This window comes from Triturus cristatus, chromosome 9 (assembly GCF_964204655.1).
Source record: "Triturus cristatus chromosome 9, aTriCri1.1, whole genome shotgun sequence".
NCBI classification, from domain to species: Eukaryota; Metazoa; Chordata; class Amphibia; order Caudata; family Salamandridae; genus Triturus; species Triturus cristatus.
In genome coordinates, this window is record NC_140592.1 from 382,531,266 (window position 1) to 382,558,343 (window position 27,078).

The following is a 27,078-nucleotide window of genomic DNA, read 5'->3' on the forward strand; positions in this document are numbered from 1 at the left end:
ATGGTGGTGCAAAGGGCAGCTGAGGTCCTGGGCCTTCAGCTCCCCTCTGTGGCAGTCAAGACAAATATCTTGACAGAGGTCCTGCAGCCTGGTGTCTCCTCCTCGGGGCCCTTGCTGCCTTTCAACAAGGTCTTAACTGATGTACTACTGGGAACTTGTTCCAAGCCCAGCAGAGGGGCTCCTGTGAATAGGACATTTGCCCGCTGCCATCGCCCTGCACTGAAAGACCCAAATTTCCTCACCAACCACCCTATCCCCGAGAGCTTGGTGGTCCAATCCTCTGCCTTCCAAGGTGCCTGCCGTTTCGCACTCCCAAACAGGGAATCCAAGAGGCTGGATAATTGGAGTAATACATTGTTTTCTTCCACCAGCCTTGCATTGCGGTCGGTGAACACTGCATATTTATTGGGATGCTATTCCCAGTTTGTGGTAAACGGTTCCGCAGCTGCTGTCACAGGTCCTGGAGGAGGCCTGGGCCATCCTCTCCCAAGCAGTGTCAGATGGGGGAGATGCGGCAAAGTTCGCTATTCGTTGTGGTCTCGACATGACCGACTCCCTAGGCAGAGCAATTTCATTGATGGTGGCTGTTTGACGCCACACCTGGTTGAGGACTTCTGGCTTTTCAGGAGTTGTCCAGGCATCTCTTCTGGTCATGCCCTTTGATGGCGCCTGTCTCTTCGGAGACAAGACAGACATGGCGCTTGAGCACTTTAAGGACTAATGGCTACGGCCAAGTCCTTGGGCCTCTCAGTGGCCACTCATCCCCAGTCTGCCTTTCGCCCCTTTTGTGGCTACAGAAGGAGCTTTCAGCTGCGCCAGCCATACCCCAGCTACAAGACTGCACATTTTCAACAACCTCTTCGTGGCCGTAGGCGTGCCATCTTCCAATCCAGTAGGTCAGGCGGCCAGAGATCTGGTCAGTCCACCACACCCCCTGCAACCTCAGCCTCCAAACCTTCCTAGTCCGACCCTTCAAGATCATGGATGGCCAGTTGGTAGCAGGTTCAGCCATTACCTCCACTCCTGGCAGAACATCACCTCAGACGGGTTGGTCCTCCAGATTGTCTGAAGGGGCTACTCCCTCCCGTTCGAGATTACCTCTTCCTCCATGCCTCCAACTTACGACTGGTGAATGGAGGATCACCTGACTTTGCTTCAGGAGGAGGTCATGACTCTCCTGGCTAAGGGATCCATAGAAAGGGTTCTGGCGCTAGAAGTAGGCTGTGGTTGGTATTCTCGCTGCTTTCTGGTCCCCAAAATAAGGAAAAGGGCCTGCGCCCTATCCTAGATATGTCTGCCCACAACTACTTCCTTAAAAAGGAAAAGTTCAAGATGCTCACTCTAACTCAGGTCTTGTCTGCCCTGGACCCAGGAGACTGGATGGTAGCGTTGGACTTGCAGGATACCTATTTTCACATTCTGGTCTTGCCTGCTCATTGGCGCTACCCGGAGTTTATGGTAGGCCATGAGCACTTTTAGTTCACCGTGCTCCCCTTTGGTCATACCAGCACCCCTAGGGTGTTCACCAAGGTGAAGGCGGGGATCACAGCTCATCTGCGCAGATCAAGGGTGCCAGTCTTCCCCTATCTCTACAACTGGCTGTTGAAGGCAAGCTTGCCCCAGGCTGTCATCACCCACCTCTAGTCTCTGGCATTCACTAGGGTTTACTACTAACGTGCTGAAGTCACACTTGACTCCCTCTCAGATGCTCTCTTTCATCGAAGCTGTCCTGGACACAGTGCAGTTTCGGGCCTATCCTCCCAAACGGTAAGTCCAGGATATTCAGGCTATGATACCCATGTTTCAGCCTCTATCCTGGATTTTGGTGAGAATGACTCTGAGGCTGCTGGGCCTCGGCCTCCTGCATCCTGCTAGTGACACATGCAAGATGACATATGCCAGCCATGCAGTGGCACTTTAGGTTCCAGCTGGCGCAGCATTAGGGGATTCCTCCAACATGGTCCAGATCTCAGAGAGAACTGCACAGGACCTACAGTGGTGGCTAACCGACTGCTATTGGGTCAGAGTCAAACCCCTGTCTCTTCCCCAGTCAGACCACACAGTAGTGACAGATACGTCTTTTCTGGGATGGGGCGTCGATCTGGGAGAGATGGAGATCACGGGACTCTGGTCTCCAGGGGAATCCAGACTCCACATCAACATGCTGGAGCCTTGAGCGATTTGCTTGCCATTAAAAGCCTTTCTTCCTTCAGCAAGGGAAAGCTGTTCAAGTGTTCACAGACAACACCACCGCCATGGGATGCTGCAAAAAACAGGGTGGGGTGGGGCTGTGGACCCTTTGTCAAGAGGCCCTACATCTCTGGATGATTCAACACCTGGCGTTTCCATTCAGAGGTGGCACAAGGTCTCTTTTAACAGTTGGGGGAGCCTTGGTTAGATCTGTTCACCTCTGCCGAGAATACGCAATCTCAGCAGTTTTGCGTGCTGGAGTTTCCAAGGCAGCTTTCACTCTGAGAAGCTTTTCTTCTTGAGTGGAGCTCAGGCCTCCTATATGCCTATCCACCAATACCACTCCTGTCCAGAGTGCTCAAGAAGATGAGGGGTAACCGGCCTCAAGCCATTCTTTTGGCTCTGGGCTGGGCATGGAGAGTTTGGTATGGTGAGCTACTGAGCATCAATCTTTTGATCATGCTGCCACTTCGGAAGAATCTGCTGTCACAGCAGCAAGGGAGGGTCCTTTACCCAAACCTGTCAACTCTATGCCTTCTTGTGTGGCGATTGAGTGGTGGCAGTTGATAGCATTCAACCTTCCTCCCGAAGTCTGTAATGTTGTTTTGGCAGTCAGGCATCCCTCAACCAAGGTTGTAGTGACACAAATTTGTAAAATATTGTACAGAAAGGTTTATTCGTCCTCTTTCTGCTTCCCTTTCTCACGATTTGCTTTTTATTTTGATCCTTGCCCAGCAGGGCTGTGCACTGGGCACTTTCATAGGGTATCTTTCTGCCCTGTCTGCCTTCCTAAGGCTGCCAGACAACCCTCATTATTCAAATCTCCCATTGTAAATAGATTCCTCAAAGGAATTTTACATATGTTCCCACCTTCTTCTTTCATTATGCCTCAGTTGGACCTTAATGTGGTTCTCAACTTTCTTGTGTGCGCTCCATTTGAACTTTTACAGAAATGCCCCCTTCGGCTGCTTACTACCAAACCAGCCTTTTTAGTAGCAATTACATCTGCCAGGAGGGTGAGCGAATTGCAGGCTCTGTCATCAAATCCTCCTAACCTGACCATCTTCCCTGATGAGTTGGTGTTTCGTACTAGGGTCGCTTTCTTACCTAAAGTGGTAACACCATCCCATGTGGGGCAATCTGTGCCTTGCCCACTTTCTACGCACCCCTCGGAAGAAGAGGAGCAACTCCACCGTCTGAACCCAAAAAGAACGTTGTTGTTCTACCTTGACCTCACTAAAGAGTTCTGGGGGACGGCCAACTCTTTGTGGGCTATGTTGAAACAGAAAAGTTGTGCAGTGCAGAAGAGGGCTAGCTAGCGAGGGGCCATCCTCTGCATCAACATGTGCTATGCTCTGGCCAAAAAGCAGCCTCCTGAAGGCCTAAGGGCTCATTTCGTCATAGCTAAGACTTCTACCACGGCATTGAAACACAGAGTTCCAGTCCTCGACATTAGTCAGACAGCAACATGGGGATCCCTGCACATGTTTACCAAGCACTACTGCCTGGACAGTCAAGTCCGCAGGGACGGCCTTTTTGGCCACGCTGTCCTTCAGGACTTCCTGGTCTAAACTTGCCCGCAGTCCCTTTGCTGGGGATGGTATTGCTTGTGTATCTATTCAAAGGTAAGGTATATGTGGCTAGATGTCTCTATCAGATGGACAAATTACTTACCTTTGGTAATACCTTATCTGGTAGAGAAATTATCTCGCGCCAGATTCCTTTCCTTTCCGACCCACCCATCCTCCCCGCACTGCAGATTGGGTTTTAGGGTCAAGGCTGATCCCTTTCAGGACCCTTGTTGTTCAATACACACCAGTGTCAGTGCACTTCATGGCTCCACGCTTCTGGTGTGGAAAGTTGTGAAAAGTAACTGACGTCAGTGCGCCGAGGTGGTGCCTATATAGGTGACGTGGACGTCACAACGGTGAGGACAATGCCGACGACATCATGCTGAGCCGACCGACAACACTTATCAATATGCAGAGGTATTGCTCAAATAAAATTTTTCCAGAACCAGTCTGACGCCTGGAAAATTCAAAGGTAAGGAATCTGCAGCTAGATCACATCTCTACCAGATAAGACATTACCGAAGGTAAGTAACTTGTCCTTCAGTTTGTAATGAAATCATAGCCATGAAACCCTAAAAGGTGAGTGGAGCTCACAGTCTCTGCTCCTCTTTGGTTCAGGTTTATGTAAACCAATGACATGGGCAGGCTGTCCATATTCAATATTAAGTGACTGTTTATTACCATTGTTGTTTGATGTTTTTACCACTGCTGTTTAATGCTTACTACAGAGCCTTCCAGACTGAGGATGGGGGCTTGTTCAAGTATGTGAAGTTATGGATAATGTACTAGAGAACAGCAGACAGAGAGACATATTTTTTCTTTTTTTTATATTGCTTATTGACTACCTTGCTCTTATACCTGAGCAATTCATTTTGCTATTGACAGGTGTCTAGGATTGACGGCACAGTGGACAACCCTCCTTGTTTAAAGGTGACCCACAAGACGTTTGGTTCACAAAACAGTGACAACGACTTGGTCTTCTACCGTCTCAGCATGCCTGTTGAGTTTTATGACACCTTCAAGGTTACCCCCGGCACCACCCCACTTACTCGCACCATGACCATTGTGGAGGAGGAAGTGCAAGATGTTGATATGGATTCTGAGTTCGAGGTGCTGAAGAAATCAGCTAGCCGCAAGGAGGCTGATGCAGCCAATGAAAAAGATGTAAACAACAAGGAGCATGCCAAGGAACTAGCCAAGCTGGAGAATGAAAAGGATGTGACATCAGAAAAAAGCAAATCAAAACGAGGGTGAGTGAGAGTCTTGTAGCAAACAACCCGTCATTCTAATACAGGGGGTGGAAGGACATCACATTGTTTTCATAGTTAAAGGTCAGAGGCATTAAAAGAAAGTTGTTTGGTAGTGGGGAAGGAGGGATATGGAGAATTTAGTGGGGTCAGGTACAATACCCATATTCCTGCCCTCAACAAATCATAACTTCCCATTCTAACCTAAATAGTGGCCCTGCTAATCTTTCTCTGCTTACTTTCTCTCACAATACAGCTTCATTCCACCACCTCTTCGGAAAACTCAAAGTTTCTACCAGTCACATCACTGGGCCCACTGGTAAACAATACACCAAAATCAGTAAATAAATGAAGTAAAATAAATAGACAAATGAGTAAGAAATAATCAGATACTCCTAGTTGGAGGTAACCCTGTTATACCCTCAATACAAGTGTCTTCTTAAGACTGTTTTGGGCAGAGACACAAGTTTCGAAAGTGCCTTTCTAGGGCCTACAAAAAAGAATCACAATCAGAATAAAAATGTAAACAACATCGCAACCTTTACTGTGCTAGCCTGGCTGCAGGCAACCATCTCTGTGTAATTGACTCATACGACTTCCAGGATTAGATGACATTTACCTATTTTATTTCTAAGTCTCTAAAACTAACATTATAATACTACCACAAAGTTGGTAACCTAGGACATATCAAATTTTCAGATTCCTTTATTTCTTAACTGAGTGATGCAGTTTCTTGTTACTTCGAAAAGATCCTGCAAGACTACGTCTGCACTCAACCCATCATTTACCTAAATCATACATCCCTTCCCAGTCTTTGGTTTTTTTTTCGTGCCAGGCAGATGATGATGTGTGCCCACGGCCTACTTTCACAGAATCCAGCTAATGTTATTTTATTCTTCTAGCAATACTTTATATCTCGATGAAAAGTTATTTTTCAGAACTATCGACTATACAAATATCCAGAATATACGCCCTGAAAGACTACTTGTTATTGGAACCCAAACTTTCAACCTCTAACCAACATACAGGTTATTTTCCTTTGCTATGCTTTAGTTATTTCGACTCAGGGCTAAATGGACAGTGGGCGACAGTTCCACACAGTAGGTTTTAAGAGAGTAAACACAGTTAGCATTGTGTGTAATATTTCAGTTCAAATGAATGCCCTCCTGTGCTGATAATTTGAGGTTGTGTTATATGTAGGAGCAGGGAATGGATTCTATTGGAGCAGTATTAAAATGGAGGTACAAATTCTAAGTCCACCTCGGAGAGATGAGGATGTCGCACTATGATTCTGCGTCTTCCTGACTGAGTGTGCTCTTTTCCTAGATTCCTGTTCAAAGCTGCCAAGAAGGCTGCGTTTATAACACCGCCCCCTGTGGTGCCCGCAATGCCACGCCTGATCAGGGACGTGGTTCCTGATGACCGAGATGATCCTGAGATCATCATGAACACCACCACGGTGAGTAGCTGGAATGGGAGGGAGGGGCAGTGCAATGATCAGATTCTGGTCCACCTTCCACTCACGCTTAAGGGCACATTTAGGGAAGTTTGGATCGAACTTTCTGATTCAGTACAGGGCTGTGTGAAGAATGTGCTTGTGGGCTATCTAACGTGCTCTTGAAAAGTAAACTAAAGAAAAAGAAATCACTAGCTGTAGCATAAATTTCTTGTATGACCTTTTAATAGCTTACATTTCAAAAATTGGAATGCACAATTCACATGTCATTTCATTGCTCCTTTCTTCTTTTGATTCTTTCACCTCTTACTCCCTTGTTTGTGCTTTCAATGACTCTTCCTCTGCAACTCCCTTCCAGCTGTAACCTTTTTTCCTCCAAACCTTCCTCCATCTCTTCCCTCCTCACCTCACCTCTTCCTAACCCTTCCCTGTCTCCGCCCCCTCATTACTTACATTCTGCTCTTTGCCATTTCACTGTGGCTCCCCTTCACTCACTCTTCCTTCTTTTGCTTCATTAATTATTTGGGTACAGTCTTTTACCTTTACTGGGCGTAGCGTTAGTTTTATAGCGGTTGCCACATTAATGCGCGTGACCAGGGTCAGATTGGAATAGAAGATAGGCCCAGGCACCAAAATAAATGTGGCCCCTATTAGGAAATTGGATAGATAAAAAAGAGTGGGCAAAGTTTTCAATTTGGAGCAGTTTTGAACTTGTACAGATATGCTGTACAGGTGTTTCGCTAGGTATGGAAGACTGCATGCATTTGAGCTTGTTGTAGACAATATTTGTTTAAATATCGGGGAAATCATCAGTAAATACAGACCATTAAACAGGCCCACAAACAGCCAAAATAACGGTTCGCACTTTGACCTGTCCGACCAGTCCTTCGGGCACTGCCTGATGATCTTAATGGCAAGCCCGACCCTGGACGTGGCTGATGCCATCTGTGGTCAGTCTGGTGCTCATAGGATGGAAGGCACATGGAATCTGCTCTAACTCCCTCGCTCTCTCCTTTACAGTATTTCTATTCTGTCCGTATCTTCGCCGGCCAGGAACCCAGTGGTGTCTGGGTTGGCTGGGTGACTCCAGATTATCACCTCTTTGATCTGAACTTCGAGCTCAATAAAGTCCGCACAGCGACTATCACCATGGGAGATGACAAGGGGAACATCTTCAACAGGTAAATCACTTTTGAGTGGAGTGAGTTTTTTAAGAGCACAGAATGCAAAATTTCCTAGCTAATATGCAGGAAAGTTTCAATTCTAGTAAGGACGCGGAGGCGAAGATTAGGCTGAATCTTTCTCCATTTATTACACGCCAGCAGCCTTACAAAGAATCACAATGTATATTGAAACTACATTTCCCATGAACAAAGGGAAAATGGAAACAGAAAAAAGTCCAAACAGCGGCAGTCAATCCTGTGCAAAGACGCCTCATAACCTCCCCTGAGGACACTCTATTTTCCTCTTTCTTCCTGCGACCCCATCAAGGCAGTCTTCGGATTACTCTTGCTTGCCAGCATCTGATCCTAGGATAAAAGAAAGCTAGGTAAGCTCAAAGGAGTAAAACCCTATGCAACAACTGTGAACAACTTAACCTGTCAACCGGCAATAAGCCACAATATCATCCTCAACATGTCTTATGAAACAAACATTACCACAAACATTTTACTCACCATGCATACGCAGATATTCTGGGCAGGTTTGAATGAACACCGGGTGGGCTAATCTTCGCCTCCGCGTCCTTAATAGAATTGAAACTTTCCTGCACGTTAGCTAGGAAATTTTGCATTCTATGGCAGGAACGGAGGCTTCAGATTAGGCTATTTTAAAGCTTGGCCACCACCAAAGACCCCAGTGACACTACTGGTTTAAAGTAAAATCTTTTAAAGCCGTGTTCCCAGGGAAAAAGCCTTAGATACCATTGCACCCCTTACTGAGTGAGCTCCAAAACGGGAAGTATCTATACCTGCTTCCTGCATTACCCAGCGGACCCATCTCGCAATAGTAGGGGACAAACCCGCCCTGTGTGGTTTAGTAAGAGCAATAAACAATTGTTTGACGCCCTGTGGGCGTATATCCACTGTCGTCACTTCGTAGGCTTTAAGCGCTCTGACCACACACAACTTTGGGACGTCAGGAAAAGCAGGATAGGACACCGAACGTGAATTGCACTTAGTTTGCCTAGAAATGTGAAAGGTATCACCTTCTGGAGTGAAGACCCGGCCCGTGAGATCTAAGGCCCTCACATCCAAAACCCTGCGACATGAAATCAAACACAGCAACATTGCGAGTTTAGCAGACATCTGCTTCCTCGACAAATACTTGTTGGATGGCCAGGATCGAAACAGGTTTAGAACCTTGTTCACATCCCATAATACAGAGTAACGTGGTTCTGGAGGCACTGACAATCTGATACCTCTCAATAATTTCCAAACTAAAGGATGTTCGCCAATCGGGCGAGTATCCACTCGAATATGGCCCGCCGAGATCACAGAACGAAAGGTGTTAATCGACCTGTAGGCCAGTCCCTCCTTTGCCAGTGAGGCTAAAAAGTTAAGGATGTAGACAATGTCTGCCCCCATCGGATCCACCTGTTGTCGCAGACACCAACTTCCCCACCTTGACCAAGCGGATCGGTATCTCTTATTGGTGCTCTCGGCCCAGGACTTAGAGAGCAACATGGCAGCTTCTTCCGAAAGGCCTGGGAATTTCCAGCATTGCCTGTAACCCGCCAGGCCATCAAGCGCAGGCCGCCTGCGACCAGAAGACGGTGAGGATTCCCCTGAGGATCCTTGAGGAGATCGAGACCGAGGGGTGGAGGGATTGGAAAATCTCAGGAAAGTTCCATCAGAACTGGAAACCAGTCTTGCGACCTCCATATCGGAGTAATTACCACTAGGTCCACCTGCTGTCTCCTCACCTGGGTTGATAACCTCATGATCATTGTAAAGGGGGGAAACGCGTAACCCTGCTCCTTGCTCCAACCCTGGAGGAAAGCATCCACTGCCAACACCTCTGGATCCGGTCGCCAACTGAAGTAACGTTCCAGCTGGGCGTCCAGACGGGAGGCAAAGAGGTCCACCGAGAATGGACCCCACCGAGCTTGGATTTCCCTGAAAACACTGGGATGTAGCTGCCATAAGCTGGTGTCCTTCCAGTGACAAGAGCACCAGTCTGCCACCAGGTTGGACGAACTAGGAAGATGCTCCGCAGACAGGGATATCTGGTTGGATAGGCAATACTCCCAGAGATCGCTGACTAGATTGGATAACGCTTTGGACCGTGTCCCTCCGAGATGATTGATGTAGCGCACTGCTGCCACATTGTTCATCTTGAGCAGAACACAACTTTGGATCCTGTCCTTTGTACAGCACTTTACCGCAAACGAGCCCGCCATCAACTCCAGGCAATTAATGTGAAGGGCCTGCTCGGAAGAGGACCATCTTCCACCGGTACATACTTTGCCGCAACGGGCACCCCAACCAGAACCACTGGCGTCTGACTCTATTATCAGATCCGGTTTTGAACTGAAAATCGCTCGGCCGTTCCAGGCCTCCATATGTTCAACCCACCATTGTAATTCTGTCTTGGCCTCCTCTGTGAGGGCACGACCTGCGAGTAAGTGAGGCCTCTGCATTAGTGAAAAGCTTTTAGGCGCTGAAGGGCCCTGTAGTGCAGGGGACCCAGAAAAATCGCCTGGATCAAAGACGAGAGGAGGCCCACCACTCTGGCCAAGTGACGTAGCAAAATTGTGGGCCTTGCCAGAGTACGCTTCAGTTCGTGCCTGATCTTGGATAACGTCCGAGAGGACAGGGACAAGGTAGCCGCTACCGAGTCTATCATGAAGCCCAGAAACTGTATCCTCTGGGAGGGAAGAAGGGCCGACTTGGTTTTGTTGATTACAAATCCCTGCGACTCCAGGAGGGACACTGCTTGTTGTAACTGGGTCACCAGACGTTGGGGACACTGACTCATGATGATTATGTTGTCCAGATAAATTATCAGTTGGACGCCCTCCGATCTGAGATGATCCACCACAGGCTTCATCACCTTGGTGAAACACCACGGAGCAGAAGACAGTCCAAAAGGAAGGGAGGTGAACTGGAAAGTCTGCGAACCCCACTGGAACTGAAGAAAACGTCTTTGAGGGGGAAAATCCGGGATCGGAAGGTAAGCGTCCTTGAGATCCAGGCGGACCATCCAGTCCAGTTCCTGTAACAGATCTCTCAGGAGGTGAATGCCCTCCAATTTGAAATGGCGGTAAATGAGCCACCCGTTGAACTCTTTGAGATTTATTACGAGGTGGTAGCCTCCATCTTGTTTCTCCACTAAGAATATGTTGCTTAGGAACCCCCGGGGGTGCAGAGTGGAGGGGGTAATTGCGCCCTTCCGCAATAACTCTCCGTCTATTAGTTGTTCCTGAGTGAAGACTATAGGCTTGGGGCGAAGGAGCTGAGTGGGTAGGTCTGAGTACTCTATTTGAAACCCTCTGACGGTATGCAAAACCCATGCGTTGGAGGTAAGCAAAGACCAATTGTGAAGAAAAAGCTGCAGTCTGCCCCCCAACTTCACCTCTCCCAAACTCTGCACTCTTACCTCGTTGGTTGTTGTATGCACCATCTCCTCGGCCTCCGCCACCCCTGCGGCGGGGATAACTCCTGGTCGGGTAGAAGTTCCCCAATTTTTCTGGGTCCTGGTACTGTCCTCTATGGGACTCGCCCTGTTTGTAGGAGGCTCTGTTGTAGGGGCGGCCGGCTGAGCGCCCCCTGCCACGACCGGCTGCGCCAAAAACACAAGGGGTAAAGATACGTTTAATCGACGTTTGGGTTTTGTCCAAAGAGTTAAACGTATTAACAAATTTACCCAGTTCCTTCACAAAGGGATCCCCAAAGAGATTGCCCTCTGCAATTGGACCCGCTTCGGAAGTAACCAGCTCCCCTAGCTTAGGATCTACTTTTATGAGTAGGGATCTGCGATGCTCAGTCGATATTGCCACATTGGCATTTCCTAAGAAAATGATCGCCCTCTGCGCCCAACTAGAGAGGGTGTCAGGAGAGATCAGCGTGCCCGAAGCCTTGGCGTCTTCGGCCATATCCAGGATTTTTGCCAAGGGCCCCGCCGTGTCCAAGAGCTTATCTTGGCACGATCTCCACGAGCGATCGATACCTTTTTTGGGGTCCCGGATGAATTTCGCCAAAAAGGTGGACATCTTAGGGGCCACTTCACGCGTAACTGCGACCTTACCCTCTAGGGTAGGTCTCTGGCACTCTGCGCGAAGACAACTCCGTACTTCTTGGTCCAGGGGCTTGCGCAGTCTGGCCGCCATGTAGGCTGCCACCTTGGGGGCAGGGACCCAATGCGATGAGCGAGGTTGTAATAACTCATCGGGATTAAGCATGTCTGTGCCCAGGTCCGTAGACGCTGACTGGGCAAGCTTAGATGGGGGCCATGGAGGCTCCGACTCCCCATCCCCGTCGGAGGTCTGGGGGTACTCGTCTGGGTCTAGTGTAGCCACGTCGTTGGGAACACCAGAGGGTCCTCTGGTTTGCTGGTAGGTACAGAGGCCTTGTCATCCAGGAATGCCTTTTTGAGGCATGTAAAGGCGTCCGTGTCCACACCTGCGTCTTCTAAACATTTACGTTTGGGTTCCACTGTGCTAGTGGAGGGTTGGACCCGAGGTAGGGGAGCTGTAGGCCCCGACAAATCTTCCCTCTGGGCAAGGGGTTGACATTGCCCTTGTAAAAGTTCAATTTTCTTCTCCAACGGCGCAACCACTTGGGACACCGCCTTTAAAGATAGAGGAGTCCATGACCTGACAAAAATGGTCGTCCACAGGTAGGTACATGACCTCCTCCTCTTCATAGTAATCCTCATATTCCATAGTGTAGCAACACTCCAATCTCAAGGACAGAGAAGGGGAATCAATGTAGGGCAAAAACCCTTAATAATGAAATCACAGAACGTGCACCTTAATAATGGCACAGGCCTGGGACCCAAATCGCCCTCCTTATACCGAGGGTACTAGAAAAACCTGCCTGGGCCGGTCCCTGTTACATGAGCAATGTTCTTACTCGCGACGCGGGTGTTCAGGCTCCAGGCAGGGGCTCTCAATCTCACAATAAGCCCAAACGTGATAAACTTTAACTCTTAATCTTCCGCCGCAGCGAGTCCGTATAAACCGCGCCGAGACATAAAGCAGAACTAGAGGACTCGCAGCCACGCGGGGGGTAAAACGCACCGATAATGCGCAAGTGAGAGGGCGCGCAGTCCTCTAGTGGCGGGAGGCCTCACCTCGCTGAGAGCGTCGCGGCTGCGAAGGAGCGGACAAACGCTCCCGCGGCCGAACCTGTAAACAGAATGTTGTTAATGGCAGTTCAAAACACACACGAGGAAAAGACCCACAAGTTTCGCTATATCCTGTAGGCAATACAGGTAAAAACCCAGTAATCTAACAACCAGAATGAAGAAAAATAAAGTCACTCATCTTAATGCTGCTGGAGCAGCGAAGAAAGAGGAAGATAGAAGTGTCTGCAAGGGAGGTTATGAGGCGTCCTTGCACAGGATTGGCTGCTGCTGTTTGGACTGTTTTTTCTGTTTCCATTTTCCCTGTGTTCATGGGAAATGTAATTTCAATATACATTGTGATTCTTTGTAAGGCTGCTGGAATGTAATAAATGGAGAAAGATTCAGCCTAATCTGAAGTCTCCGGTCCTGCCATAGAATTAAGCTCACGTGTAGAATGTGATGCTCTGTTTTCATAGATGCATGAAAAAGGTTAGGATACTCTAAACTGAACTACGTGCTTCAACCCACTCTAGGATGTTGTTTTTGGGAAACCTCTGGCAACTTTGTGAAATTCATAAAGTTGCCAATGTGTGTTGTTCTGTAACCAAAAATGGTTGAAAGTGCTACAAAAAATAGGGGTTGAAGGAGATAAAAATCTGCAAAACTTCTTACTTAAAAAGCTTGTGCAAAAAAATGTGTTTAACCTGTCATCATTGTGTGTGAAATCCACTACATTTGCAATGAGGACAACCGTGAGCTGGCATGGCCCTCCTTCACAGTTAATAAAATGGAGTGTGATGGAGAAGCATAACAGCTTATAGCAGTCTCGCTGTCATGTTGGCAGTGAGATAAAAGCAGAGGTACAGCTGTGATATGCCTCCTTCACCCACATTTTTCTGAGGCCACGTCAAAATTACTGTCGTGATATTTGAAAAAATCTTGAATTTCACATGTACGCACGGTAATTTTTAGCTCATATGGCTCTAGGTTTCTTGAGCTAACATTTCACTGAGAAACATTTTCTGCTTGACCCAGTCTCCTGTCAGTATCTTGCGTCACTTTTTTACACAAGGGGAGCCATCGCACCTAAATTTCTAGCAAGTCACCAGCAAACCCTATTTGCGCTAATATAGTATTTGGTATCGTGTTTAAGCCTTAAAGGAGGGCTATGCCAGGTAACAGCTGCCACTCTCATCGCTTTTCATTTGCGAACAGAAAAAGAGACAGCTGTGAACTGCTACAGCCCGCCTTTGCCTTCATTTTTCTGTCGATGGAAGAGGGTTGTGTGGTCTGTTTGCAAATGAGGACATATCACAGGGACAGCAGTGAAAGTGTCACAGCTATCCATTACTGGCACTGTAGTGAAGGTGAAGAAGGTTTTGACAGCTGGCCCTCTGTCCTGTCGAAACCTGCGCAAACCCCAGTGAGGGAGCTGTTAGCTACCCTGACGCCATACTTTTACTTTTTGGGTATGTGTAAGAAGCAACCATTGAACCACTGTCAACTTTAATACCTATTTAACTCTCTCTGTCTTTATGTTGTGTGTATGTAAAAAAAACTGATGCAGAATGGGGTTAGGAGGTTGCCCAACTAGTTGCCCCAGCCTTTCCTGTGCCCTGACTGACAGCCTGCAGCTGCTGCCACCAAGACAGGAATCTGACCCCCTGCTGGTAGGTGTGAACACTCCCAGGAGTCAGAAACAAAGGCCTTCCCAGGATGGAGGTACCACCTCCATCTCTGACAGGTGGCTAGTGAAGTGGCACATCATGGTGGTAGGCTTCAAAGCTTCCATCACCTCTGATATGCAACCAGGCAGCCTCCCAAAGGAGGAAACAGCCAACCCCCTGCCCCCACACACGTTTGCACCCAGGAAGATGGGAAAATAAATGAGGTAGTCATAAATTGTTTTAGATTTAGAGGGCACCCCTGGCACTGAAACCTCAGATCTGCTTTAATTGCAACTAAGGACAAAGAAGAGACCTGTGCCTGCAACTTCGGTTCCTTCACAAAGTAAAGGTATGATAATCTGTACCTGTGGTAACCACCGCGCAACTGCACAATTCGTCCTGGACCAGAGATCGTGTCCAAAGGAAAGAGGAACCCCTCTGCAAGCCAAAGGCAACTGCAGAACTCCCTTGCACTAGAGGTACTAGTCCCCTGCAGTCCGCAGGTAAATTGCACTCCGAGAACCAAAGAATCGCTGTCCATCGGGCCTGCCGAGGGATTGCCCAAAAGTAAATGGTCTAATACATTGTGGGAAATTAAGTCCTGGCCCCGAACAAGTGTCAGGCAGCTACTTTTTTCCCCCAGCCTCCAGGATGTTGAAGTAACCGAAAGCTGTGTATGCTACTACCAAGGCCTGTTGGTGGCCGGTCGGGCTACCACTACCTTCGTTCGACGCTGTGCCTAGAAGGAATCCTGCAGAATCTTCAACCCGCCTCCTCAGTGACCTCATTGTTGAGATTTTGCATCCCTTTCCTCACTAGCACCGTCCAAGCAGCAAAACCAGCACCCTTGGCTCCCGCTTTCCACACTAGGGACAGCCAGGACAACTCTGCACCAGGGCCTTTGAGCCAGATAAAATTCAACTGACTGTCAGAGCCTGGTCCTGGAACCCACATCACCTTACCTCCCAGTGGTTTCCACTGCACTCGACCTGCAAGTGACCAAGTGCTGCTTGTGTGTTTTCTATTGACCCCAAAGTTATCATTTTGCAAGAGTTAAATGCACTGATTTATTTTTCTTTTTAATATCCATAACTCCGGTCATAGCTATCCAATTGTCTTGGTTTTTGTGTCTAAAATTATATTAAAATCTGATCAATTTATATAAATTAGTGTCGGATTTCTTTCGAGTCGTGTCAATTACTTATTTTCCAAGTTGGTACTCTGAAATGCTTAACACGTGCCTCTAATAAATCCTGACTTTTCTGTGCTACACTACCAGGACTGAGCTAAGGATTTATTGGTGTGAACCTAAAGGACCTATTTGAGGATTACGTAAATGTATTACATAGTGAAGCTTAACATGCCTCACTACATAATACCCCACTTTCCTACATATTCCACTGGATACGTGTGGCTGGTGGCTGAGGTGCAACATTTTTTGCTGATACTCCCTAAGGATAGGCACTAGGACACTTGAATATCTGGCAATGAGAATTAAGAGAAACACAATGGATGTTTTGGTGGTTTCCCAATACTTCTCAGAGTGTTCCCCATTGAGTTACAAATGGTATGCAATTAAGTCTCTGCACTACGAAGGCTCTTCCCTTCTTAAGACCTAGAAAGCTTATGGACTTGAATGACTTTGCCACTTCTGCCTTTAGTCTCCGCTCCCCTTACGATTTCTTATTCAGCACTACAAAGATTTCATGGTTTTAGAAGTGCTTTTCAAAAGCAACAAAATAAGTTGAGAGGGGATGTGGCGTAACGGCCAGAGCTACCGATTGTGGAACTGGGGAACCAGATTTGAGTCTCAGAGTCTGCGCAATATCCTGTGATTCTGGGCAAATCACTCAACCTTCCTGTGTCTAAAAAAAATTTTACAATGTGACCGTCTGTAATGTCATTGTTGCTCATGTAAAGCGCCCCAATACCTTCAGGTCGAGTTTGCTCTATATAAAACTGCAAATAAGGTTTTATATATAATTAATGTGTATTTTCATACAGGGGAGAAGTGTTGGCCTAACGGTTAGGGCGGTCGACCTCGAATCTGGGGAACTGTGTTCGAGTCTCGGCAATAACGCTGAACATCCTGTGATTCTGGGCAAATCACTTAATCTCCCCGTGCCAAACAAAAATGTAATGTAATTGGTGCTATGTAAAGTGCTCTGATACCCAATTCGGGTCAAGTTCGCGCTATATAGAACTCTGTAAAATAAAAGAAAATAAATTCATCCTAAAGCTTTCCACAAAACATTATAAGCAGGAGGTTCATTTGGAAACATGTACTCCTGAAGCGATGCCACTTTATGCTGATAACCAATACTCAACTTTTCTGGCAAAGTTATTTTTGGTATAAAAGGCAACACTTAACTTTATAGATAACCATTAGCAACCTCTGATGTTACGATGAATGTCACCGAGTACTGCCAGTGGCTTCAGCCTAATCATGGTATCTCTTTCTACCCACAGCATTAAACGCAGCAATTGCTATATGGTCTGGGGAGGGGAGTTCAGTAACAACACTGGTCAAGCCCGCATAAGCAATGAAGACCTGGTAATTGGTTGCCTTGTAGATCTGGCAACTGGCCTCATGAACTTCACAGTCAATGGGAAAGAGATCAACACTTTCTTTCAGGTAAGTGGTGGCATCAGTATTTTCCAGAGGTGTTTCATTAATATTGTAGTAGGTAAAACAGTAATCCATCTTTTAATTTTCAGATTTATAAATAATTAATACTTGGTCAGAAAATGTTGAAAATCCTTATATTTATTGCAGTGATTTGCAACACAGCTGCTAGTGAAATTTGAAATCGCAATTGTTTTACTATTATTTCTTCATTGAGTACCTTTCACAACTGGGAGGGATATCACAGCCATAGTGGGGCGTTTGACTCTCTAATGAAATACAAAGCAAAGCATGAAGTGATGGAGGCATCATGGCATAATGCTTGGCATTGTAAAGGTGCTGGAGTTATAGCTCTAGGTTTAATGAATTTGAAGAAGTGGCGTATGTAGTTTATATGGGTAAGGGTCTCATTTATACTTCGCCAGGCAACTTGGTGGAGACCTTGGCCTTCCGCTCTGATAGGATACTGTTCGCTGTATTGCAAGATCCATACATCAGCGCATGCTCTGGAAACAGAGCAGAATGCCAACCATGCACTATGATGTTTTTGACTTTGCTCAGCATTCTTTTTAATATTTCACAAAGAGACTCCCCAGGTAGGTTGTGTTTGTGCATATGGCGTGCCTTCATTGTTTTTCCTACCCTACTGTGCTTTCCATGCTTTGCTTAAGGCCCTAGGTGGAGCAATTTAATCATTGTTCCCACCAACAATACCCCTGCGGTTCTGTGCTAAATGGACCAGTAGGCCAAGGAGTACTACCAGTGGAGCCTAGGAAAGCTGCACTAGCAGCAACTCTGCAGTTCCATCACCTCTAAATGGACAGAGAGCACCTCAAGGTTGGTGGAGTGTTCATCAGTCATCTTGTGGTAGTTACCTACATCCACCAAGTGTTACGTGGCCTTCAGCATGCAGACTAAAAAAACTACTCTAGAAGATATACATTGCCATCCTCTACATTTGTTTGTAAAAATGTTTAATCCTTATTTTCCATTACAAGTTTCTACTAAAAAGAGCATGTGACGTCCGAGATTTAAGTATTGCAGAAAATGTGGTGGAGCCATGTCTGTGATAGATTCTCATGGCCATTGTCTGTGTGGTTTGAATATCTCCGATGATAACTGTGATTGTGATTCTTATCTTTAGATGCACCAACTCAGACAGAGCATATAAAGCATTCTCAACCACCTATTTGCTGCCATTTTCAAACTTGCATGATTTGTCAGGTATGAGAGTCTGTGAAAGCCAATCTTCTGCTTTCCTTTACATTGCTGTTTAGTGTCAGTTTCAGTGGCAGCTGCCACCAAGTAGTATTGGTGGAGAGGAGGCATGGGGGGATAGAGAAATACATAAAAAAGTTACAATACAGCCGGTGGAGAACACACAAAGTGTGCATGACGGTTTGGGCGGCCCAGGACGGCCGGCCAAACTATCATACGCACCTGCTGGCTGTGATGACAGCCAAGCCACGCTCTGCACCATAAACATGCCTGCCAACGGAAAAATAAAATAATAATAACAAACACCCTTATGCATCAAGCCAAAATCCAGTCGGTAAAATACCGATTCCTTATTAGCTCCCGGTATTAAGTAAAAAATACCCAATCCCAATGCATCAACCCAAAAGCAGAAATCGGTATTTAAGGAATCCTTAAATAGCTATTCTTTAAATAGGGATTCCTTAAATACCGATTCCTTAAATAGCGATTGCATTTAAGGAATCCCAAAGTGAGATTCCTTAAATGCAATGCATCAATGTTAAAAAATTAGCGATTTCGCTAATAAGGGGAGCAAATTACCATGAAGATGAACTGCATGGTAATTTGCAAAAACTTTGAAAAATGCACTTTTGTGCATTTCTCAAAGTGTCATGTTGCGCACACACATGCCCTTAGAGCATGTGTGTGTGCAACATATGTGCACATATCATTTTCAGGGGTGCAACAGGGTGTCCTTTTGACACCCTGGCACCCTTGAAAGTGCTCCAGCTATTAGCGATTCGGTAATACCGAATCGCTAATACAGAATGGCTTTACATTCATTCCTATGGGCCTCCAAGCCCATAGGAATGAATGGGTAGGTATTCCTTATTACCGATTCGGTATTACCGATTCGGTAATAAGGAATGTGAAGGAATCGCTATTTGAATAGCGATTCCTACATGCATAGCCTTTTGCTATTCCTTATTAGCGATTCCTTATTTTTCGCTAATAAGGAATCGCAAATGCTAATGTTGATGCATATGCCCCATAGTGTTATTGGGGGGCGCTAATTGGCGGCACGCAAGATCGTGAGGCTCCCGCCACCCGGCGCCTAGATTTGACATTCATCCTGCCCACAGGTGTCTGATCCTGCCCTGAACGCCTGCACTGCAGGTCCGCCGCTGGATGTGCCGCCGGGGTCTTACTCTGGCCTAATAGCTAAGGTCTTAAATCTTACTCTAGCCAACTGGTTAAGGTCTTTTGGCCGGCTGGCGCTTTCCTGACGACCGCGAGATGGTCGATTGCTTCGCACTACCGGGGCCTCCTGGTGAGTGTGGATCGGCGGCCCGGCGGGCGGCACCACGTGAGGCCGCGGCTGCACACGCGGCGTCTAGGCCTCCCGGCCTACCATCGGAGTGGGGAAATACGAGACCGAGGGAGCGTGAGTCAGCTGCACGGCCGCTCCCCACAGCGAGATCGGAGCTTCCGCCGGAGCTGGCGGAAGGAATTGCAACACGCAGAGGGGGTAAGAAGAGACGCTCGGCGCTGCAGTCACCCGCGAGGCCAGCTTATCTCCCCCCTGCGCAAGGCCTGCCGGATGGCCGCGGCGGCCACCACTGCAACACACAGCGCTCCGCCTGGGATCCTACCGTGGATCGCTGCTGCTCTCCGCCTTATACCTGTTTCAAGGCGCTTCCTTCATGCCCGCATTGACTTTGCGGACTCGTGGCCTTGTAGGGGGCATCTAATTCTGGTGTTGAACTCTCCTGAATAGTGGTTGCCGCTGCCATCACAGTTTCCCTGCTTCCGAATGCACGCAGCCCCTGCGCCGCCCAGGGACTGAGGAAGTCGCATTCGCCTGGCGTCACCTAGGCGCTGCTCAATTGCCACCTCCGCTGCCCGGTGGCCGCGGATTGTCTCACTGCCTGCTTCCAGAGGGGGTGTGTGGGGGTAGAGACCCTCTGTGGCGACCGGCTGCACCCCTCTGGTGCTGGTTGCAGGGTGTGCAGCAGCCGCTTCCACAACTATCTCACCCGAGCGAGCGGTGCCTTCTGCGGTCTGTGCAACTATCCATCAGCCGAGCCCAGAATGGGGAAACCAGATACCAGGCAGCCGCGCCTCACTTTTGAGGCACAGAAAATTAACCGTGTACCCCAAGACAAGCAGGACGCATCGGAGGGTCAAACCATCCCAGAGTGCCCCACCCCGTGGTCTGGGGAACTGACATCTATCCTCCAGGAGGTCCGACAAGGCTTCGCTACCATGGCAGATAAAATGGACGGCATGTCTATGCGTATGGACGCCATTGTGCACAAAATTGACAAACACGAGGATCGCATCAAGGAGGCAGAACGCCGTATATCGGACACTGAGGACACCACCACTCAGGTCACCACACAGATCGTGCAGATGGACAAATTGTTGAAAATGATAGCTGCCAAGAACGAGGACTTGGAGGCGAGGAGCAGGCGCAACAACATTCGCGTTCTTGGCATTCCGGAGACCACCAACACCCGTAAAATGGAGGAGTACATCGAGAAGTTATTGGTCTCGGCGATCGGAGTGGACTCCTTCTCACCCCAGTTCATTGTGGAGCGGGCACACTGCACCTTGGGACCTCGGCCACCACCGGGGAGTACGCCTCATCCCATAATCGCCAGGCTCCTCAATTATAGGGACCGAGATGCGGCGCTTCGAATAGCAAGAAGCAAACAACAACTTAACTTTGATGGCGTCACGTTCTCTATCTATCCTGACTTCACAGCCACAGTTCAGGAAGACAGGCGCAAATTTACGGCAGTGAAAAACAAACTGCGACAGGCCCAAATAGACTATGCTTTACTCTACCCTGCACGGCTCAGGGTCACACACCAGGGCAAGCAACGGTTCTTCACTAGGCCACAGCAGGTGGACGAATTCCTAAAACATCTGAAACGTACCTCTGGTTCTCCGTCCACTTCTCAGCACTCAGCCTCCTCCGATTGATGTACTCAACTACCGTTCAACTCCAGCCATGGGGGCCTGAGGAACTGCAGTATGCTATGATGGTCGGAGCCTCCTAGTCTTAGCAGGAACCATTCCAAGAGTTCGCGCCAAACATTGCAACGGCACAAGATGTCCCTGTGGGCTCTGACTTGGCAGCTGCGCCGGGCCCCCCCAGCCCTCTCAGAGTTCACTCACACCATCAACCATGATCTCTGAGGGCGGGGTGCTCCCGGCTCGCCACCTAGGGGGTATCCTCTGCGGGCGATCCCCCACTGTTTTCTTCCGCATGCTAAGTGCTGCATTTACTATTTTGTTGTTGGGCTACAGGGAGGGGGAGGGACATATACTTCTGGAAAGTTGGGGTTGTTTCAGTGGGAGGGGGCGGGACATAGGGTTTTTTTTTTTAGCTTTAGTATGCTTATGACACAACAGTACACCTCGAACAGCAGTGGCATGCCTGACACCACACACATGATAACACACCTGACAGCCCTTCATCTGACGTTCCTTTCTTTTCCTGGTTGCACGCTACTCAGGGAGTGCTTACACTATCATTGGACTACCACAGATGGGAGACATAAGTGATAGGACACGCACATCACAGCCAAGACTTATGTCTTGGAATGTACGGGGCCTGGGCGACCCACGGAAGAAACGACTGGTACTGGCCTATTTAGACCGCCACCAGATAAGCATCGCTATGCTCCAGAAGACACACGTTAACCCTGCACTCCCCATCACGTTTGCTGATAAATGGGCATACCATAGGCTATTCTCCTATGCCCTTGGCACGGCGATTTTGATAAAAAAACAGACGCCTTTTTAATTGGCGGGTTCGGTGACTGACCAACAGGGATGCTACGTTATCGCCTGGGGCAGTCCGGGTACAGACTCCTTTACACTTGCATGCTGTTATGGCCCTAACACGGACACCACATAATTTTTTTCCACTTTGTGGGGGAAAATTGTGAACATCGGGTCGACACATATCATATTCACCCTCGGGCCAAGGAAGGCACACATTTCACGACATATGCAGCTACCTGGGCTAGAATAGATTACTTCCTCACCACAAGGGGGTTGGGGCCGGCTATTCGTGCAGCCACACACCCTGCCAGAATGCTCTCAGACCACTGCCCGGTGATGCTGACATTTGCCGCACCAGGATTTGACAAACCCAGGCCTAGCTGGCGATTGCAGCCCACGGCGTTACTAGACACGGTATTCCACCATGAGTTGGAACAGGAGATACAGGATTTCTTTCAGAGGTATAGGGGGTCGGTGGATAGTGTGAAACTTATCTGGGAGGCCTTTAATGTCACGATCAGGGGATTTTGTATCTCAGAAAGCTTTGGGGTACTCCGAGATATTCAAGGGACATTAAAGACCCTGGAGAAAGACCTTAAGGCATTGGAACATCCGATGGAGATGGGGGAGACGGGGCAGGTGCAGACAGACTTCCGAAAGCAACTGTCGGGATACGAAGAGACTGCAATGAGGGAATCGAAATTCCGGGGCGATATTGGGTAGCTCACAGGTACGGCGAGGGAGAGAGGCCGGGACGGGCCCTAGCTGAGGTGATTAGGCAACCACGTTTCTCTAATTGCATCCTGGAAATCCAGGGCTCTGATGCAGAACGGCACAGAGACACTGCAGACATACTAGACATCTTTACTGCACATTATACAAGCCTCTATACAACGCAGCGAAGAGGCTCGTTAGACCTCGATGGGTTCCTAGGAGACGTGGCCTTAGGCTGGTTATCTGACGTGCACCGTGAGTTTCTTTGCGCGCCGTTTGAATTAGATGAAGTACGTGAGGCGATAATGAAAATGCAATCAGGCAAAGCGCCAGGCATACCCATTGAATTTTATAAAACCTATATTGACTTCATGGCCCCAGTACTCAAAGAAGTCTATGAGGAATCCCTGGAGATTGGAGTCCTCCCACAATCAATGAGGGAGGCGCTCATCATCTCTCTCACCTCTCTATTGAAACCGGGTAAACCCTGTGACTCCTGTGACTCATACAGGCCGTTGTCACTCATCAACTGCGATACCAAAATACTGGCAAAGGTTATTGCAAACCGAGTGTCACTGCTATTGGACAAACTTATTCTCCCGGATCAGTCGGGATTTGTGCCAGGGCGCTCCACCTCACATAATCTCCGCACCTTTTTCTCCTTGCTCCAAAATGTTGCCCCTGAGCTGCCATTGGCTGCGGTATTCCTAGATACTACAAAAGCATTCGATTAGTTGGAATGGGATTACCTGTTCGGGGTACTGGGTCGGATCGGTTCCCCCCCCCCACTATTAATATCCTGGATTCGACTACTATATACCCACAGCTAAAGTGTTACTTAATGGGCATCTTGCCGGCTGCATTCCCCATAACGCGTGGAACCCGGCAGGGGTGCTCGCTCTCTCCCCTGCTCTTCGCTATAGCGATTGAACCATTAGCTTCCAGGCTACGGCAGTACCATAGTGACAAAGCATTACGATGCTACCTGCCCCCAAATACAATTATCTCTATACGCGTCTTTGCTCCGCTGCATCAGATGCTGGGATCTGCTGACGGCAAGCATCTAGTGTCCCGGCTTTACCATAGCATACGTGCACAATATTCAGGGCCCCCCTGCACTGCTCGTACACAATGGAGTGCAAAATTGGGTAGGGATGTGACTGAGGAACAATGGGAATACTGCTGTCTCCAAACCTCAAGGATCTCTGCTAGTTGCAGACTACATATCATACACTATAAATTCCTGCAGCGCCTCTATTACACGCCTGCTAAAAAGTTTAGATTTAAACTGGCAGACAACGATCAGTGCGACAGATGCCAATGTCCGGGAGCGGGATTCTTACATTTAGTGTGGGAATGTCCGAAAATACAAGACTTTTGGGCACAAGTTTTTCAGGCTCTTGAGAAGATGGTAAATGTCCCGGTGGGGGGAGACCCCTTATTGGCGCTACTAGGCTATACCGAAAAGATCCCTCAGGCACATCGCAAATTCATTAGCACAGTATTGCTACTGGCCAAGCGCAGGGTGGCTTGTAGGTGGGGGAGGGGGAGAGCTCCAAAATTCAAAGAGTGGCTTGACGATCTGATCTTTGGTCAGGGACAATTGGCCACATATGCAGAGACACTCCTGTTGACCTCCAGACCGAAAGACATTTGGAGTCCCCTCCAGAGATACCTCCTAACACACACCACAGAGAGATCTGACTCCTCAGCCTAGCTTCCTTTAGGTATTTTTCGATCCCCACCCCATGGCCATCGAAACATAGAACGTTCAATAATGCCTGTGGACTATCGTCTTGTTCCCTATTGGGGGACTTTCAGCTGTCTTCACCGTGCGCTCTATGATATAATATACCATGACGTGTTTGTCAGCGAAGTACTCCAGATGCCCGATGGTTACATATAGTGTCCCAAAGTCGCTTGAATCTGTTCTCATATAGCAGTGATGTATTGCTAGGACCAGATACACCTGTAGTGCTTGTACCTGTAGTGCTTGTTGTGATGTGTACCTTTTGAATCACATGTAATAACTGATAGCTCCCGTGGTAATCTGTGGCATGCCTATAATTTATTTTTCTTTGACACTTCTCTTGCAGCTAGCTGTGATGTGTAATGTCTTTAATGGAAAAAAGTTAAATAAAGGTTTAAAAAAAAACATAGTGTTATTATCATTTTATTTTTCCTTTTTCCACTGCTCAAAGAGCAGTGGGGCGGCGCTCCTCCACCTTAGCAGAGGAGCCACCTCTGGTCAGTTTGCCAGTGCGCATGTGTAAATGATTTACCATGTCTCTGTGTACTGCTTCAGTTTCTTATGTAAAGATGAGGCCTGTGATGCTGAGATAAGTGAAGTGACTGTGGCTGCACTTTTGCCCCAGAGTAGGATAAACCTGAGGAACAGATAGATTAAACCATTTTGCGGTCGCAGACCATGTGATTCACAAAGTCACAGAGTTTGTAACCACAAAATGATGTGTGACTATGTACTAACCCCCTTTTGCAAGACTTTTGTGGCGCTCAAAAATTGTTCGACAATTTATAACAAACCTCAGTTAGGAAGAGGCCTCAAATGATGTCCCCTGCTAATTGTGATTCACAATAATGTGTCAACGGTTTGTGATGGTAATTGAGGGGCAAGCCACTGCAAAGTTACCAACACTTCAAACAAGGTGGTAACATTCTCAGCAGGGAAGATGTACCCATGGGACAGCATTCCCTTGGGACAGCATCCCCTCTGGGAATCTTGTTCTGTGGCCTCGGGGCGGGGGGGGGGGGTGTAACACCCAGTGGTCCAGGGTACTACTGCCTGCTCCCTCCAATGTCTTTCTAAAGGGAAACCTTCTATTTTTAAAGTAACACCTCTTACTTTAAGGAACATGAACTGCTCCAAGAAACAAACAATTCTTTTGAGAATGGAAATTCATGGATAGAGGTCTGCAGTCTGTCGCAGGGGGTATAAATAGCCACCTGCCTAATTCATATTCATTAAGGAGGTCATTTTGCTGCACCTGTGAATGGACAGTACATCATTTTCATACTATATGTGCGATCTGACTGTTCCTACATTGGGCTCTTTGATCAGACAAAATTATGAAGATTTTTATAATCCTTATGAACCATGTATTAAATCAGATTCTGAACATCACAGTAGTTCCAGAGGTGTTGCGCTACCAATGCTAAAGCGCTCTTTTACAATGCTATTTCTGTTTGTGATAATGAACTTAGCATTAAATATGGTAGATCCACGATGCAGCGTCAGTGATGCCTCACGTTTTCTACTTAGACTGAGTTAGTCGTAAGAAGATCTGGATTCATAAAACGTAGGCAAATGGGAAGAAAGCTTCTATTTTTGAGGAAGTGCTGCCTTCCGATAGATTGATCTTCATGTAAAAACATTAAACCCTATTTTTAAGGGGCCCACAGTGATGGGTTTTTGGCACAAGGGATACAAAAAAGACACAAGATTGAAAACTATGGTCACTGAATCAGGACCCTTTGTTTCAAGAGAAAATCCTACAACAGACTTTATAACAATTTCAGTTCTCCAAAATAAAGTTCTTCACCTCCGCTTCAGCATATTCCATTTCTGGATCTCTGCTCATCAAATAAAGAATGAGAAAACATAGACTGAAAGCCTTAAATGATTCTGCCTTGGAATTGAAGAGTTGCTAGAGTACTTCTCAAGTAATGTGGTAGAAGATACTCCTGCTAGCTGTTTGAAATAAATTACCAGAAGAATCAGCAGCAGTACCAACATCATCAGCAGCGAAGGCCAGCCAGAAACAGTTATCTGCAGCTGCAATAAGTTCCCAACCAGTAGGTGTGCCAAAGGCAAGCCCGTCTGCGCCCGTCCGCACCTGGACCGTGCGCAGCACCAGGAACCCCAGCTCTCCCTCCATCCACAGCTACTCCCGGCCTGAACTGACCACCCTGGACTACAGACCCCATAGAAAGAATTGCTGCCACACCTCTCCTCACTCCACAACAGGACCCTTCTCTTGTCGCCACTGCTGCTTCTCCTGCAATACAATCACAGCAGTGCACCCTACCTCCGCAACCACTCCAGCTACGACCTCCCCTGCCAACACCCATGCCTTCTCAACGTTCGCTCCCTCTGCAAGCATGCAACCGATATGGGACACCCTCAACGACCTCACTCCTGACATCTTGCTCCTTTCAGTAACCTGTTTCAACGCCGCCTCTGCACCCGACATTGCCGCTGCCATGCCCACCAGCTACAAGATCGTTCACAGTGACCACATCAACAAACACGGAGATGGAATCATCATCATCCACAAAGAATCTATCCACGGCTCTACCACGACCACCG

The 27,078-nt window shown here is 47.8% G+C and overlaps 1 protein-coding gene across 5 annotated transcripts in view; it reads left to right on the forward strand.

The window, feature by feature from the left end:
* The window catches only part of RYR1 (ryanodine receptor 1), a 1,245,571-nt gene that overhangs the window by 366,221 nt on the left and 852,272 nt on the right, over positions 1-27,078 (forward strand). For all 5 annotated transcript variants that reach the window (XM_085625233.1, XM_085625235.1, XM_085625236.1 and 2 more), the window contains exons 29-32: positions 4,647-5,011; positions 6,335-6,467; positions 7,485-7,645; positions 16,889-17,054. In XM_085625233.1, coding sequence (XP_085481359.1) covers positions 4,647-5,011; positions 6,335-6,467; positions 7,485-7,645; positions 16,889-17,054 — 825 coding nt within the window. The remainder of the gene's footprint in view (positions 1-4,646; positions 5,012-6,334; positions 6,468-7,484; positions 7,646-16,888; positions 17,055-27,078) is intronic.